Here is a 19,078-nt window from a genome sequence, read left to right as displayed (position 1 = left end):
TAGAAGGAAACTGAGTCCAGCAATTAAAGAAAGCGCTTTAAATCTCTGCTAGAGGTTTCCTGAAATATGCTATACAAACCATAGAAAGCATGCGCGCATTTGTCTACCTGTGCATACGAATGAATCCCTAATTCTCAGAGGACACGTCAGGCTGAATCCATTAACATTACAAAGCGCCTAAAGAACTCAAATAAAGGGTTTCGATGGCACAAAGTGTTCAAGTGTCCACAACAAGCATGCTGGTTAGTATTTAACGGCAGCAAGAGGAACTGGAATAAGAACATATTCAAATACCTAGACTGTCCTTGCTTATATTAAGATTACACAGGTTATCTGAGGCGAGTAATGCGAGGGAGCGAGCACCACACAATAAATGCGATTTGCTAAGGCCCTTCTGTAGCTAGGCCACGTGGCACCTTTCCAACCCAATTTCTTTATGCAAACCAAATCATTTTGCATAGATTTGCTTGTTACTAACATGAGAAGAGACTTAGTAACACCACAAATTACGTCTCACTTAGATTTCATTTATTATCTTGAATTAGCTGGTGAGTGACTACCCTCCTGCCTTATCTGTGTAGACATTTACAGAGCGCTTATCCTTGTGGCATCCACGCCACTCTTCATCCTTGCTGTAATGCCTGGAATATGTATTCAAAACAGTCATCTGTGAAATCAAGCAAGTCAAGTTTAACTTTGCATCTGGGTACTCTGAAGGAGGAAGAGAAGTCATTTGCAGAAGCCCAGGGCACTCCGTTCTATTAAAGTAAAATTTCCTGGAAGTATCTAATACTGTAACCGCTTTGCCCTACAGCATGAAGACTAGTATTTTCAATAGAACGTCTACACCCAGCTCCTTCGTAAGTGCCGGTCTAAATCTGAAACCAGTCCTTTACAGCCTGTCGAACAACCTGCCCGTAAAAGCAGCTGGCTGACTGGCTCTCTTCTGGCCCCCTTCCTCGCCTCTTGTTCATTGTGACCTACAGCTAAGGACGTTTTTCACATCGCAGACCCATGGAAAAGACTCTCATAATCTTGTTAAAGGCGGCCATACTTGACTTGCGATACAGAATCCTGCATTTGTCTCCTCAGGGAAATAAGCACTTTTAAAGTGGCTTTGGACTTCTAAAAGACTTAAACAAATACAATGGCCGCGCTAGCAATAAGTGAATCAGTTTTCTGCTCCTCACAAAAATGTCTACAGTCAGGAATATGGATTTTATGTGCCCTTACACAAACTCATCTACAGCTTTATTTTTTTTATCGCTCGCATGTTCTCAAGGGAAGGCAATTTCTCTTTCAAGCAGCAGCGACTTTAGTAAGTCAAAGCATCCAATTGCTAGAGGAGGGTTCGCTTTACCTCTCATCACTGCAACCCTGCTGTGGAATACAATCTGTTTTCAGAAGCGCAAAGAGGTGAAGGACGAAAACAAACAGCAATTACCCTAAGACTGTGAAGAGCTTGCAGGCTGGTATTCTCTTGCATCTGAATTAGGGTGAGAAAATATACTGGTCAAAATGTCGCGAAGGAAAATGCTCTATTACGGAGCATGCTGAAATTTGTCCTGCTGTCATCTAGAGTATGAAGTTGTAATATAATAGTATATAATAATTGTATTCACGGCTGCTTTTTAAGAAAGATCGCACCAATTTGTTAACTCTCCTTTAGCACAGACATTGGGCAATGACATGATAATATGTTCACAGTTTGCACCGATAACTATAATTCCATTATTTCATGACTAAAAACTTTCTTACCACTCCCAATCCCTTGCCACACCAGTGAAATAAGCTTCTGAACTTCCCCCTTGACTATCTACTTGAAAACTAACTGCTTTTCGATCTAAATTCATGCAACATCTTTCTTCGGGATTCCCCCAGTCCAAAATATAACACGTTTAATGCATAGTCACTTATTTAAAGCATCAGGATAAATAAACCACAGTATTTTTCACCATTAATGTTGCCAGAGAAGCACTGTCTTTAGTGTTAGCAAAAGAATTAGCCATATCATACCCGTATATACACAGCAACTCTGCCACAAAGAACCGGTCATTTACTCACACACACTTCAGGTTTTCCAACGGATACACTATGATATTTTCTGAGGTTACCAAATAATCAGAGCAGGCTTGGAGATAAACTGAAGATAAATCTTTGAGACCACATGTAGCAAGAAATTGTGCAAACTACAGAAGGAAGGAAAAACACACCAACCCTCGGTCACTTCCAATCACCTCGTAAACATACATTATACTGAGCAACCTCAAATGCTTCGTGTTTTTTTTCGCAAAATTTCCAATTACAGAAATTGGAATTCTAATAATAATTGGAAAATTACTGGGGATTATTTACAAACTTAAGGTGTAAATATTTAGAAATATAAACACTTCTTGTGACATATCCTGATTAAAAATATCCCCAATCAACCAACCATAAATGTGTTTGAAACCTAGTAGCTTTTTGCTGTGAAATAGGAAAGCAATCTCACTTTACAGTGAGTTAAATGCAGGAGGGAGCTACTCTGTGGCCTTCACTGGTTGTTAGAGCGTGACACACAAGTCCAGGCTCGCTTAAAACGTCAGCTGCCTTAATGCAATTGAGTTTCTCAAGGTCAGGAGGAGGAGTTTACTTCTGAACCCTCCTTCTTAATAGTGGTGTCGGGCACCACGAGATAGCACCACCGCATATCAGCAGGTTCTGAATTTCTTTTGAAATGCAAAGACTCGCCAATGAATCTGCTTCTCAGAAGCTTAATATATTGTTTTCACTTGCATCCTCTTTATTGTCACTCTTTTATACCCACACCTCAATTGCACACAGCATCTTTCCTTTATTGAGGGCTGCAGCTAATCAGCTGGTTCCATAAAGCACCACATAAATTCTGTTTTATGAATTCTTCGTCACAAGAATGTAGCCAAACGCCTCGTGCCCCAAGACTCAGCAGTAGCACATCACCTTCGTACAGCCTCGCAAAGCTGTGATGGAAATTACAGCAGCCCAAGAACAGAAACTCTTCAATCACCTTCACTATGGTAGTGGTGGTAATGAGAAAATAGAATCTAGTGATGTTTAACAGACAGGTCTTAAAAAAGACAGAGAGAAAAAGAGAGAGAGCGAAAGAAAGTAAGTCCGGGTACGTGAGTGGATAGACGTTTGCAAGGTTGCCTTTGCAACAGAAGAATCTCGACAGTGTGAAATGCTGCCAGGAGCTCACGTTTTCCAAATCTCTTACAAGTAGCAGATGTCTTTTCCCTTCCTCAAATTCCTCATTCATTTTACACCCTAAACTATATGACTAAAAAAAAAAAAAAAAAATCTATAAAATTATGTGCAAAAATATACTTTCTGATTTAATGCATACTGAAAAAATTGCCTTAAAGCTATATTTATACTGTCATATAAATACCTATCCCAGGCCAGTATCTTCAATGCATGTTTTCAATAGTGCTGCAGCATTAACTTTTAGGAGATGGGACTTTTTCCTTTGTTATTGTAGCAAGCACAAAGAAGCCAGGGACAGGAGTTGTTTAGCTCTAGATTGACTTGGAGAAAAAGAAAAACTCACTCTCTCTCCTATGTCAGCTTGAAATCACCTCTGATGAACACTGCTGATACAAACTCACAAAAGCCTCCAGACGGGGTCTTACCAACGCCCCATAAAGTATCACCAATATTCCTGGAAATGCCTCTCCTGACATGCCTGAGGATCACAGAAGTTCTTTCACAGCTCAGAGTTGCTCATAGTTATTCTGTGACGGGCTAGCACACTAAGGTCATTTTCTCCCTTAGACATTTCCAACCGAAGAGCTCTTAGATTAAAGCAGATGTTCATATTATTAGACCCCAAGTGTATAATTACACACTTTGTGCTAATGAACTTCTTCCCATTTCTATTGCTCCAGTTCTCAAGGACATCCAATTGAAAATACAAAAAGTAACTTTTTTAAAGAAATGTGAAATACTGTCCAGCATTTTTTGCAACCAACTTGACTTCTTTTCATAAAAATGTAAACAGAACAGATAACACTTCCTCCCGCTTGCTTCTTTATTGAAAAGTCTATTTTAATTATTCATTGCCTTCTGGATAACAGCATTCTCAAATGCAGTTACTGTATATGCTATATAGCAGTCACCATATGTCCTTCCTTCACATACATTCAAAAAAATCAAAACACTTATAAACTATATTAGCTAATAAAAACAAACTGTGCTTTAAAAATTCTGATCTACTTTTTTGGTTGAGAACTTCGTGTTTGCTCATGGGATTTTACTAAATTGAGGAAAGCGGTTTATATATAAATACATTGAAGAATCCTAAATATACAAGGTGAAGACCGGTATGAAGTGAGTCATTTGAAACATCCAGAACAACAGTGTTCATACGTCAAATGAAAGGGAAGCATGATGCGTACTTCATAACACTATTCGGTTTTGTGCTTTTGACAATTTCCCTCAAACTAATTCTCCGCTGCCCACCTACAACGTAATTAGAGACAAGGCGCTTCATCCACGAGACACTTCTTCCAACGCTTCTCCAGCCCACCAGGCTCTAAAGGACGGAGCGCAAACGAGGGAAGGCTCTGCAGTGTCACACAGGCCAATCTCACTGCACGTTGGAATAGGATCTCACTTTTTCTGGGTGGGATCAGCTAGAAATAAACATCGGGTTGGATGCAAAAAAACCTCAAGGTCTGCAAAGCTTCCCTGTGACTTCACTATTTTTCAGGCCGTTAAGCTCTTATCAGGAAAAACGCTATACGGTACCTCGGCACTGAGACTTCTGGAGACAAAGTTGTTTCTGGTGTTTCCTGGGGTTCATTTCAACCTCGTGCAGAAGCTAATTAATCCCTTTGTGAAAACCACACAACAGAATGAGGCACCTTCTATATATATAACTATTTGCTTAGCCGCATCTCAATATTGTACCGTGATGTTAACAGCAGATGTATCAGGCTTGAGAAACACTGAGACAGTCCGTTTTCACAGTGAGATATTACAGAGATCAACAACCACGTAGCATAAACGTTTGGAAAATCATGTTGCAGACAAAGAGGTATATATGGGTTTTTTTCTCACTTTTCTTACAGTCCCAAACAAAGCCTAATTTTGGTTGTCTCAACTAAAACGCTCAGGGAACTGTTTTTTCAAATGAACGTATACCTTCTATTTTTTTTTTTTTTTTTTTTTTTTTTTTTGCATCTGAGACTCTCCAAGAATATTTGCAACCCTTTCAAGAACTGGAAGCCTAAACCTGAATTTCAGTTGTGAAGGATCACTGAGGCATTTGTAACACGCAACTCGCTGCCTGAAATGACTGTGACATGATTTTATTTTACTCAGTTTTCATTTTTCCTGTTGACAGGGATTGCCTGATAAGTACTTGCTGTTACAGACCATACGTACAATTTAGACAATAAGAGCATCTGCCTGTTGTCTGTGCCTGATAACTCCTAGGCCCTGACTATCGTTGTCAACAAATGGAGAAATAGGACACAATGATACATAAAATTACCTTCAGACAAGCAAGATAGAGCCAAGGCCAGAATTTATCAAATCCAAGAATATAGCGATATCATTGTATAAAGCATATTCTCATAAAGCAAACTAAACTTTTCTTCTATAAAGATACCCTTCTAAACAATTATTCATGAAAATCTCTCACTTAGCGGAACACAATATTAGAAAACTGTAATTTCAACAAAGTTGGAAGGAAAATCATCATACAGCAAACGGATTGCTTGGACATAAGCTTAGCCACTTTCTATGTTACTATTAACTAGAAATATTATGAAGGTGCGTCTGAGTGCTTGTAGGGGACTAAGGCTTTGTGATTCAGCTCCGAATACAGATGTGACTGTCCAGGCTCGTCCCAAGGAGACCTCCAGAGAGGCTGGACACCCGCAGGGAGGGCTAAATAGCAATTTTGAGCAACCAATCCCAGTCTTCAGAGTTTGCGCCTATATCTGATAAATTAACCAAATGTGCATGTTTTAACATTTAGGACAGAAAGATCCCATGCTGGTTGTCTGGAAGCCTCTCTAATATTGACATCTATTTTTTGTGTTGCAGGCTATTTTAGTAAGTGTTTTCTCCGCGGATGATGCACTCTTGTGTGATAGAGATGGACTAAAGCCAAATCGTTCGGTTTTTAATAACTCACAAATGCAAATCCCGATTCTCATTCTAGTCCATCTCTAAAGAGAGACGTCTGCTTTACAGGAAACAGATAATGTTATTTTTTTGATTTACACGCAGTCCATTAAACTGAATTACAAAAAAATGCAATTCTTCAGAGGAAAATAAATGTGCAGATCTCCCTGGTGGGACAGTGAAAGCTGTAAAATATGTAAGCCTATGTATTTGGAACGAGGTGGTGATATCTCAAAACCATCTCCCTTCTACACTAATAAACAGGGAATTAGAAAAATTCAGAAGTAATTTGACACAATGCTGAGAAGTGCATAGAAAGTAACAAACTCTCTGGAACAACCAGTTAGGCTCTCGTCAATATTCATTTATACCATTACAGATGCAGAATAACTTTACCAAAGGCCTCTGGCTCAACATCGTTGATGGAACTTTTCCAGATTTATGTTGGAGTAACCAAAGATGGAATTTAATCCTTAAGACACCAAAGGAAAAAAAAAAAAAAAAAAAACCAAATAACCAGAAAAAGACGTATTTGAAATTTCAGAAGTCTTATTTTCTCCTGTATTCTGTTGAAAAGGTTTGGGGTTTTTTTCCTCACACTAGGGAGGTTTTAGCTTAACACTGCAGTGATAAGCGCTATAAATTGTCTCACTATCACATTTCCGGAGATTTTACAAACTTTTTCTCGTATAAAATGTTAGGGAAATATACCCCCAAATGCAAAAATCAATATCCATGAAAAAACTTATATGAAGCCAGTCTTATTTATTTATTTTTGTTTATGATCAGAGAGATTTTAGTGCTCTAATTATCATTATCAGCGCACAAACACCTGCTGTTCCTGGATGGTGTTTCTATTAACACGGTGTGCCACTTCAGTAGTTTTCTGTTGCCAATCCAAAATCAAGTTACTCCTTGTCTGAAAATTATTGTTATTTGCTGGCGCTAAGCGTTTACGATGTCTGTCATTTTCTAACCTTTTCTTTACGGTAAAAAAAAAAAATAATAGATCAATAGCCATTTTAACGTTTTGTTTAATAAGTGTTCATGAAACACTGTTTACCACTGAGCTGTCTAAACACGCTCTTACTGCATTTGGTGGGTTTATACAGCCCCGGTGGCATTTGTATCCTTTGCATATCAAAGCGGTAAGTCACCTGCAGGGTCAGTGACACGGGTTGTGTCTGTACCGCCCTTGCGACCTGTGCCCAGTTCCCATTTGGGTTTGCTGAGTTGGGTGCCTCAACCACGGATACCCCGTGGGTGTCCACACTGGGAACGTCGGCTCCTCTCCAGCTCACACCAGCTGAGTGACTGCTGAGCTTTGGGCTTGCCAGCTACCCCACGGTGCTGAGCACGTCCCTGCGAGGCCAACCATCTCCAGCGCTGACCCAACTCATTCCTCCACAGCTTCGTGCTTGCCCCGCGCTGGAACAGAGCTTCCCTGCTGCAGCTCTGCAGCCTCCACATCGAATCTGGTGTGGAAGTAAGCCCATATCCACACCTACTGGTTATATGGATGAGACCCACCAAATTTGTTTGTAATATTTCCATATCAGGTGGTGACCACTCCTGGGCAAGGGGTGAAACCCACACACCCACTGACCACCCTGGGCTAACAGTACAGCTCTAACTGCTTATGAAAGCCTAAGGACGCGCCTCAGCCGCAGAGAGCTGCCAGAGAAGTAGCACAGCCTTAAAAGTTTTCTTTCATAAGATTTAAAAAGGATTAAAAAAAACCCTACTGTTTTTAATATAATTACACCGCGACACAGTTATTTTTATGCAGTTCCTGTCTCCCGCCGCTGTCTGGGATTAGTCTTTATTTAGCGATGATGAAGAGTTACGTCTCATGTCCTGGTTCAACCTCAAAAAACGATGACAGGAGTTCTGGCTCAATGTTACTCTATCATCGTGTTACCTTGTTAAAGAGATGCGTTTACTAAAGTGCAAATCCTGCTGACAGTGATGTTGCTACTACAGCCAACATCGTTTCAGCAAGTACCTGGAAGAAGCAAAGCCAACAGTGAGCTGCTTCTAGCGCTGCCTTTTCCTCCTTTCTGTCACTTTTGCCTCTAAAGCAGAAGTTGTCGGTTATATTTGGGAGCCTGCTGTAATTTAATGCAATCCAAGGCAGATCACGCTGAAGAAGCGGCAGCTAGTCAACGGATGGTATCGTCCCAAACTTGTTATCTGCCTGGGGTCTGCAATGATCAGTGCTTCCGCGCTGAGCTCCAAAACCTTAGAGCCAGACCGAAAGGCAAGACAACTGCCACAGGGGACAATTCTTTCTCCTTTTCAAGTTCATGTCAAAGCAGGCGTCACAAATACACCCGAGTGCTTTCTGTGCATAATTGTTGAAAGTACAAAAAAGATTTTAATTTATACTCTTTGATTAAAAAGCATTCAGGTATCAAAGGTTCAAACCCTTCAAGCCTAACAAAGCTTTTTGGGCAGGCAATTCTCCTGTGCAACACAGCTATGACTGTCTGAAAATATGCTTTTCATTTCTGTTGTACAAATACTACGCACATTTAATTCAAAACCTCAGTAAGTGCAGAATGAATGGTGCTGAAAAATCCAAATAGTATTTGCTCAAACCGGAAAGTGATTTTTGATATATTTGCAATTTCTTTATATTCTTTCTCTGTGAAGGTTTGAGGTCTTCAACTATACCCTTATTACTGTTCACACCCACATCCTAAAATATGATGCTCACATAATTTTTGAAAAAGAAATTTAGAATTGTTCTGTCAATTATAAAGTTTACAATTCATATTATGTTTTGGCTAATTATATAGCCACAGTTAGTTGTATTTGGGAACAGGAAAAATACCACACGACTTCTACAAATAGCCAAAGGCCTCGTCGGCCAAACATTGATATCCTCAAATGTATTCAAGATTACCTCATTCACCAAAGACAAAGGTGACTTACTCAAGCGGTAACTCCTGAGTACAAGGTGTTTGCAGTGACAAGACTCAACTCGCAGCACAAGTTGTTTTTTTAATTGATAATTAAGTCATTTACTTTTTTTTTTTTTTGAATTTCAAACAATGCAAACAGCCAAGAAATGCATATTTTCAGCTGTCACAATAGGAAAAATGGCAGCTTCTCAAAAAAAGAGTTATTGAGAATTATTTGCTAGGAGCTAGAAAACGCATAGATTCAAAATGATACTTTTGTGTCTGCTTTAAATCTAACTATGTGTACTACCTTTCTCCGTTTCTCTGTTTCTGGCATGACCGATGTCTTTTGTTTATTGATGGCTACATTCTGCATTCTCTACTTTCTTTTATTCCAATAGTTTTTTGCTAACTTTGGGATGTAGATACCAAGTCTTAACTTTTCCTCAAGAAAAGGAATATCAAAAGCTGTATAAACTGAGAGGGATGACCATGCTGGGAAGACTTCTTTCCACCTCAAAGTAGATATATCAGATGATTTGGGGACAGAATGGGGCAATAGTTTGCATACAAGGTTATACTGTGCCTTTTCCTTCTACGTTCTTGTTGCTTTCATGAGAATATTTAAAAGGAAGCCTTAAAAAATAATGTGGCTTCTGAGTCGATCTACATGATTCAAGACACCTCCTTGCCTTCTTCAGAGAGGTACCATACTTTTAAAGTGTGATAATTACATATTATAAGGTCTGACAAGATCTGTCCTAATTTGCCAGCAAAACCCTAGAAGATTCTGCAAGTGATTTATCTGCCAGGGTTTTGCAGTACCTGAAACTGTTCTGCATGATGACTTGTTAATTGTACGCCATGGAAATTCCTTCCACCTCACTTGTGCAATACAGCAGTCATTACAAAAATTGTGGATGTTTTTGAGGTTAAATTACATTGATTAAAGATGTTTCACTGAATTTGAAGGGGAGCAGTAACTACTATTAATCACCTCACTCTATGTAGCCTAGAAATCAATGCAAAGGTGGTGCATCATTTGCTGGGAACGCAAGTGATATAATTTCAGAGTGATATAAATAGCAGCAGTTTTAACGTTTTCCATTCAGCAACGTCTATTGCTCAGTCATAAATGCTTCAGGATGATCAGATTTTCAAAATGGACCAGAAAGAGCCTTATATTTACCGACCCAGGTGGGGAGTTGCAAATGCCAACCATTGCTAAGCAATCCTCTGTAGTTTGTGGACGTGGGTAAGTATGGACCACACAATCACACCAACGCTTCCTTCAGCAGAGTTGGGCCCAGTGGTCTCTCAATCAAACCTCTTGTACTGTCTTTCTGAGCTACAGTAAAAGGACTTGCATGTAACGGGTCCTTCCTGGGCTATTCCAAGGCTAGATCCACACGTGAGTCTTGATGAAACACACCTCCTTCACAGACACAGCAGAAGATACCACAGGGATGTGGTATAGGAATATTAAAAACACACCGGGAAAAGCTAGCATTTGTATATCCATCAATTCATGTGCTCTCATTCACATTATTAACTTTTTTGCTCTATTCCTTTTCAGCACGTGCACGTTTTATTCATTTGGCTCTCGGATTGCGCATCCTATTTAATAGAACACTCCTACAGAAATAAAAGTTTTCCCATGAAATACGTATAAGTAGAACGTGCAGCCTTTCCCTCATAAGCTCCTGCTTTTCTCTGGTGCACAAAAGGAAGATGCACGTGAGGTCAAACAGCAGACCAAAACATCCCCAGCCACCATTACTTTCCTCTTTCTTCTGACCCTGGCAAGGACTTGATTTTGCTGCCTCAGTCTCGAAGCTATTTGCTTTTGCTTCTGATAGGAGTGGGTGATAGTCAAAGCCATCCATGAAGAGCAAAGGTAACAGTTCTTGCCTACTTCTCACTTTCTTTTAATCAAATATTAATTGAGTGCAGCCACTTCACTACTCACAGACAATATCCAGCAGAAATGAAAAAAGTTAATCTTTCATGCTTTCGGGAACGGAATGATACAGACTGATCTGCTTGTGTGAAAACTTGCAGCCAAACTAACAGTAATAATAATAGTGATAATTATTACAATAGTTATTATTTACAGATACTAAGTAACTCGGATTTACTTGGGTAAGGTCATTTCATCATGTAACAAATTAAAATACTGAACTGCAGTAGTCATACAGAAAATTTTGGAGCAAAAATATCAGATCCCGCATAGTTCAAAGCTAAAAATCCTACTCTTAACGACTGAAGTCCAGAGGAGAAGCATGTCAGCATCTGGAACACACATCTCTGTGTTCCACGTCCTTATATCTGCCCTGCACTGAAAATTACTCTTTGAACAACCACAATTTCTCCTCTCTAAAACAGGAAAAAAAACCGTCTTAGTTTTAATGAGACATACTAAAGCTTTGAAACTCTTGGCAATCTTAATTTTAGAATGTTTTTGTTTTACCATTCCCAGAGTTTGAGACTCAAATAGGTAATTTAAAAATCTACCTGGACATTCAGTGTCAGAGGAAGTCTTTTTTCACAGCTAAAGCCACAAAAGGAAGAAACTTCCTGGTGAATCAAATCCAGGAACCAATTTCAACTCAACCATGTTCATGACTCATACTGCATCTTCATAAACTTTAAAATGATATATTCTGCAGTCATGAAAACTTGTGAATAGTGATTTGGAAAGGAAATATTTGCTGAAAGTAGATTTCGAAGGAAAGACTTAGTTCCAAGAACTTAAATTCTTTTAGTTGTCAGTCATTCAAGCAGAAGAAGCAATACAACTCATTTGGGAAACAAGACTGTGATTTCTCCAAATGAACTTCATACACTGAGCGCTCTTTTTACATAGGAATGGAATATTAGAGCTTCTCATCCAGCACAGCCAACAGGGTTGGTAGTTAAATGCCACAATTCATATCCCAAATTATACCTAAACAAGGTAGATTCTTGATCGAGCTTACCAAGACCTATTCCTGCAACTTTTTCTCTTGGTTGCCTTTAGAAATTTAAACACCACTCAGTATAACTGAATATATTTCCTTCTGCCTATTGACCTTACATTTCCCTTATCAAGATAACAGCATTTCCTTAGAAGTTGCCTCGGGCATTTCTGCAAGGTCACATTGCGTCTGCAAAGACACAATGCACAGATAGGGATAAACCTACTTTGAATTACTGCATCCGTTCATGCTCCAGTGGCTCTGCAACCCTGATGGCAACAAATCAAGACCTGTGTGTTGGGACTATAGCACTCAGCTTCTTAGAAAACACAAAAAGGAGGTATGGTCAGAAAGAGCCCTGACATGCTGTTAAACATTTACCATCCTGCTGAGCTACCACACCGCTAACACGTGTAACGAACAGGAGTCACCACGTATGGGGGAAGCCGACAGAACCGCTATTGCAACTGCAAATTCACATTTGTCGAGAATTTCCCCAATCACTGCACAATGTTGTCTTTTTGCTAGAATGCACTGCACACTCAAGGGAAAATCTCTTCCCTTGCCAGTAGGTTCTGAAGAACTAAAACTGGTTGCTTCTCTTCTGAAGTCCTTCATTTATCGAGGGGTTTTAGAAGCTTCAGCGACTGTCAAAATAAGTTACGCTTAATGAGAAGTCTAGCTAATATTGCAGAGCTTTTGGAAAGAGGTACCTGAAAACCACCAGCAGACAGAACTTTGTGTCTTAAATAACTTCTATCACTTAGGTGCCACTAAGAGTCAGTTACCAATCCTTTTCTTCTGTTGAAATTATAGCCTTATTCATTTTATAGCATTAGATAAAGGGGCGCGTATGCTCTGAAAGGGCAGCTAACCTCTGGGCAGATTACAGCCCAACCTTTGTCTCTGGGTAGCTGAGTTGAAAATCATCGGTTATCATGGAAGCACACTGTGAAGCTGGGATACTGCTGCGAATAATGAGGCATAAAAAGTGTTTTGGTAAACCGAAGGAATCTAAATAGGCCTCAAAAAGAAAGGAGGAAAGCATTAGGGCTTGTCTTCGTTTCCAAAATCTTCCATTTGTACCCTCACAGAGTCCTGTTTTCCACCTCTCAGGCTCTGACTCAACATTCCATTTAAGAAAATGAAGAACACGATCCTGCCATGTCTTCAAAGATTTAACTTTGTGGTAGGAAGACTATACTGTTGTTATTTGCCATTAAAGATAATCATTCTGGTGTCGTTTTCTTTTGCTAGCATTTGTGTTATTTTATTAACGTCTCCACAATACCAGTTAGCGCTATAAAAGGAATTCCAATTTTTAACACGATTATTAGTCTTGATTTTCATCCTCAAAGGAGCCCAGGGAGGAGGAAGGAATACAACACAGACACTGCAGTCAATTGTTACCTCTGAGCACATACACTTAGACTGCTTTTCTTTGATGCTGCTGCCAATTTTATACACAAGCGTATAAAAAAAGGTCATGACATTTAGAATTACAGTACTCAGGAAATTAAATGTTCCTTTACATTTTTAATTTCTGAAAGTAATTTATTATGGAATAATATTTGAATATGATTGAATGGATGTGTAAAGATTAATGCAAACTGTCTACGAATTGGAAGTTCACAACCACAGACATTTAACCTTGTTGTATAATAGGCATAAAAAAGTTTATGCAGTAGCTCTAAGAGCTGCATTTCCATTTTGCTGGAAGCATTTGCACTGTAATTCTCCTTAGTAGTTTTCCACTGACATGTCTGTATGAGGCATGAGGTTTAGCTCTCTCTCATTTTCTACTGAAGATTGTACTGTATTTGAATGGATTTCACAAACTGGCAACTAAATAAGGAGCAGAAACCAAGTCCCAACTGCCTACACAATTCTTTTATACAAATTTTTATATGATAAATCAATCTACTGACTTTTATACCAATTCAGCAATATTAATGATGCCATAGTACTATATGAAGAAAACAAAACAAATCTGTGTGAAGACTAGAGAAAACACTAAGGTACCAAGTAGCCAAACTGCTAATCCGAAGCTCCAGACTGAGAGGTCTGGAGATTTGGTGAAGGGGACATCACTCGGGTGCTGCCATGCAGGGTTTGGGGGACTGCCACGCTCTGCCACGCGATTGCCTTGTACATCTCACGCATGTCACCTCAGGTACGAGCCGGGACTTATTTCTCCAAAGCCAGGTGACTACTTGTTGAGCAAATAAAGGAATCTTACAAAAGGCAGTGCTATGGAAATTTTTTGCCGTCAGCAATTAGAATTCCCATAAATGGGAATGTCCCGTAAAGCTGAGGAAAGCTGGCTGGCTCCCAGGCTCTGAAGGGCAGGCACACACAATACCAAATCCCTCTTCAGATGCTGCTAAAATTGCACCTGGGTAAAATTTATACTAGCCTATAGAATTTACTCATGTTTTCTCACGGAAACTCCTAGGGGCTCTTCATTAAAAGAATGGCAAACTCTGAAATATTCAGTTTGACACCCATTACACTCAGTGAGCCAACTGAAGTGACAATGTCTGAAGAAAAGAGATTGAGGAGGTAAGTTAAAGGAAGTCTTCAACTGGCACGTTACCGGCACATTCAAAGATCCAGAAGAAAGTTCAAGACAAAGCAAGTTAGAAAGCCCCTTTGCTATTGATTATTTGATTCTCAACACCAAATCCTTCTGTGGGCATTTCAGCACCTCACCCCTGAAAGAAACAGACAGTGATAAAGCAAAATACTATATTTTTTTTCCACATATGCTTATATACGCACATACACAATCACTGCCATGCCTGTACAAGTATCTTGCTTATAACACTACAATCAGGCTCACGAGCAGTTTTCTTCTTCAACGCAAAAGGTGACCAGCGGATTCAGTGTTCCGGCTGCTTCCATACACAGCAGGCAATGATCTCCCTTATTTCCCTGGCGACTGTGCCCCTCCAAGGGGGCACAGCACTCTCTTCCTGCCACTCTGAAGACGGCAGAATTGAGGCATTTAACATCCTTGTCACCAGGGCAATGGAGGGAGTACTGTTAGCTCAAGTTTGGCCTCTTGAAAAAGCCTTCAGGAAAGTTGCTCTGCAGATCACTCAATCCATTAAATTAATGCTTTGTTGGCTGGAGTTAAAGTTGTGAGTCAAGCAAAACAAAAGCCTGGGCTTCACAATACACATACCCTGTCAAATTGCATTTATCAAGATAAGGGTTATTAGAATCTTTTTTTCTCTTGTGTGAATGAAACTCTAAGCTTAAAATGTCACTGAAGATTTATTAATCTGATACTCTTTCTGATAAGGGCAACAAAGAGGGCATATAGGGAGCAGCTTATGAGAAGAAAAGTATATGTTTGCGCCTGCCTACAAGAAATAGAAAATATGAATAAGGCAATTTATCAGCGGGTATACTGTAACCAAAAGATTCAAGCCACATAAAGCAATACTACAGTTACATACTGATTTCAGAACCTTGCCATCCAAAATACTTCATCTAAGTTTGAGAGCTATACAGAAAAATGTCTGTGATTTGCAAAAAGTGGAATAAACCTGAATTTTCAAAACCTAGGCTGGAGAATCACTTCTTGTTCTAGAAAGCAGATGGAGACCTAATGTGGAAACCGGTGCTGTGCTAGAGGGCCCAGCGTGTGGAGCACCACCAGCAGGCTCATCGGGGTCTTCAGCTGAAGCGACAGGGCCTGAATGAACTAGAGGACGTGTCGTTTAAACTTTTCTTCCCGTTTCTGTACCTGCTACTGTTGGAACGTGTCCACAGTGGGGAGGAGTAAGAGCGAAGAGAGGTTCTCAAATATTTTAGGTCAAACTGACCATTGTTAAAAGCTTCACGTTTTTATACTCCATGTGGTGCCCGAGGCAAATAAACACATTTCACTGCTCAACATGACAGAGCGAACCCTGCCGAAGTCACCTCTTTGGCTTTGTGAGCTCCTAATACAGACAGGAGCCCAATACCTGTGCGTGAGTTCACCCTCTCAGCACTCCTCCTAAGAGAGGGGAGACAACACTGTGCTTAAAAACACACTGGTAGTCACTTTGCCACAGATGCTTTTACCAGCACATAACATTGGATGGTTGGACGGGGCTGGGAGCAACCTGGGCTGGCGGGAGGTGTCCCTGCCCAGGGCAGGGGGTTGGAACGAGGTGATCTTCAAAGTCCCTTCCAACCTAAACCATTCTGTGATCTGCTTGCTCTCCTTTCAAGAAACCACAAGCAACAACCCTTTTCCCTTCCAAAGGGCTTTCCCCATAGCAGGGTGGAAACTCTTAGACAGAACCTGGCTGTGGCACTTGCCCCGCTGCTGGGCTTCAGCTTTTAGTCAGTCTTTTTTTGCGAGAACGAATTCCCTTTGGATGAGGTCAGGCCGAGAGAGCTTGTGCTTCCCTCCTTGGGAAAGACCCAGGGGAGTGAATTAGCGCACGGGGCTTACAGACCTAAATACAGACTCACCGGAGAGCTGGTGGGGAAAACAGCCGTTCGCGCTGAGACTCCAACCTTCGCTTTTATATAACATCATTTGCAACGAGTTTGTTGGTGAAATAATTTGATATATATATACAGACATGTGCTTATATTTATTTGACTTCTAATGATAGCGTTAATAACAATAAAGATAAAACTGATAATTCAGATCCCATGTAACATATACGTGTGACTTTAAATGAATTTTTGGTTAACATACAGGCTAGTGTTTTGTTTGTTTTTTTTTTTTTTTTACTTACAAAGTAATGAACCATCAAGTAGTATTTTTTCTTTTCCATCTTCTTTTATGATGATTCAATATTTTCATTCAAAATATTTTCACTCAAAAAATGAGAATCATTATCCAGAACTCAGTTTTCCTATAAGACTCTATTAAGTGGGTGTTAGCTTTGCAGCAGTTAAGATGTTGGAAAGCACTACGTGTTTAGAAAAGGATTAGTCGTACCTTAGCTTTTTCTCAAAAAAATCTAGTTAAGAAATGTCTTTCTTCAAGTTTTCTGAGAACATAACAGGAATCAATTAATCTGTTATAATTCCATTAACAGCTCAACTCACCAGTCTTCTCTGTCTTGTGTTTTGAACTTTCAGGTCCTGGAAGGCAGGGGCAGGGCCCTTCGCATCGAGCTGTGATGGTTTTGCCAGAAGTACATGCATGAAACTCCAGCTTGCACTAGAATCATAAAAAAAAAGCAAGAATATGTTTTGAATTAGGACCAGATATAAAAGCAGCAGCTGTGGATTAAATGAGAAATTGCATTTAGCAGTAATGGCATTGGACAGATTGCAAAACTTCAGTCTCTACTGAAAATGCCATTGTTTTTATTATTACAGATAACAACAGTAATAGCTACTTCCTATGCAGAGTTTTGCACGGCACTTCTAAATGTGCCTCATAAAGCGTTGTTATTATTCGCTGCTTAATACATATGGAATCTGCAGCATAGAAAGTTGAAACAATTTCTTCCAGGTCACCTGAGAGATCAGTGGCAAAGCTGGGAAGAAACTACAAATCTCCAGAATCCCATTCCCCACGCTGCATTGCCATGTTTCGGGTGTGAAATCATGCCGTCTATTACCTGATACCACTATGGATGTATTAGTTTGGTCTTTTGAGAAACCGGGAGCTCTCAGCTTCCAGGGCGAGCAATGGGCTTGCTCTGAATAACACCCATGAAAAGACCCCAGGCCTCGCAACAGCGAGAACTGAAACAAACCAGCTCATCAGCCGATGAGACTGGTCCTTCAACATGTCAACTTCTCTCAACAAGGAGGAAATTTTAAATTACTCCCACCAATAACTATAAATCGCCTTAATGGTTAACAGCAGCATCCCTAAAAATAGCCAACCGTCATGCCATCAACTCCAGAAATCCAGCGAAATCTTAAAACCGCAGAGTGAAGATTAAGCTACGAGCAGTACAGTATAGTTCCTCATATCTGCATATTGCTACTTGTTCCTTTCCCTTCCCTAAAAACTCAGCAGATGGGGTTTACAGCACCTCTTGACAGTCACCACATTCAAACCATGCGCAGGACACGTGCAGTATTTGACAAATGAGACAACTCAGGAGAATCAATATTGCAAAAGCACGCTAGTTAAAAAGCCCTAATTTATACCATACTGACTGTTCGTAGCCTTTGCTGTTTACATTATATACGTTTTAGTGCTGACTTCCCTCTAAGAGCCTTGTGCCTCTGTAGTTGTCCTCTCTGCAGCTGCTGCCCCGAGGATATCTTCCCCGGCCGGGGCCCAGCAGCGCTGTTGCTGGAGACTGGGCTAACGCGCTGATGAAACGGAGTAAAAGAAAACAGCACGCAGAAGCGAGAACAAAAACATTCAAGGCGTTCTCTTTGGCTTGAAACCTAATGAACTGAATTCAATCCCCCCTTTTTTTTTTTTGTCTTCTTCAAGCACTGATCTGAGGGCTTTTAACGCAAGGGGGAGTTTAGCCTGCAGTGCCGCGGCTGGCGCTCCTCCCTGCGGAGAGTGCCTCCTGCCAGGGGAAACTGGAAACGTTGGGCTGTAAAATCCCTTTGATAAGTCTGAGTTTTATTATAGATTAATTCTTTTTCATTTAAAAGTAGGCCAGCATGGTTACACAGCGTGACACAACGCGGTTTGAAACGTGCAGCTTCTCTGAAGGCCGAAGGACACAGAGCGTAAGACCACGGTGTTACCCAGTGAAGATGCAGTGGGTAACCGGAGCTCATCTAGCAACAGCCACCGATGAAAATCACAGCGTCATCTTCTGTTATTTTGGTTCAGTGGAAGCCAAGAGAACAGAACAGGATGTTGTTACAAGATAAACGCCTCCTGCTTTGAAAGTACTGCAAATATCTTGGCTTTGCTTCTGTTTGTTTTTGTTAAAAGGGCTCTTCTTTGCCCAGGCTTTAATCTAGCAGCAGGAGACCATTACCCGGTGCCTACATCCTATTCTGTTGACATTATCTCCCGGCCATTCCGAACTTCAATGCACTGTGGTGGCTGCACGCTCTGTGTGATGTTATACCCTTCTGATTTAGAAAATTCACGGCCACGTAAAACATGTGCAAGCT

The 19,078-nt window shown here is 40.3% G+C and overlaps 1 protein-coding gene across 1 annotated transcript in view; it reads right to left on the bottom strand.

Annotated features, from left to right (window-relative positions):
• Positions 1-19,078, bottom strand: part of SPOCK1 (SPARC (osteonectin), cwcv and kazal like domains proteoglycan 1) — a gene marked incomplete at its 3' end in the record, with an annotated part of 326,243 nt that overhangs the window by 44,406 nt on the left and 262,759 nt on the right. Inside the window, exon 6 of the mRNA XM_082489914.1 lies at positions 17,078-17,192. Coding sequence (XP_082346040.1) covers positions 17,078-17,192 — 115 coding nt within the window. The remainder of the gene's footprint in view (positions 1-17,077; positions 17,193-19,078) is intronic.

This window comes from Vanellus vanellus (genome assembly GCF_965231255.1).
Source record: "Vanellus vanellus genome assembly, chromosome: 13".
Classification (NCBI taxonomy): domain Eukaryota; kingdom Metazoa; phylum Chordata; class Aves; order Charadriiformes; family Charadriidae; genus Vanellus; species Vanellus vanellus.
This window is presented reverse-complemented; position numbering and strand designations above follow the sequence as displayed.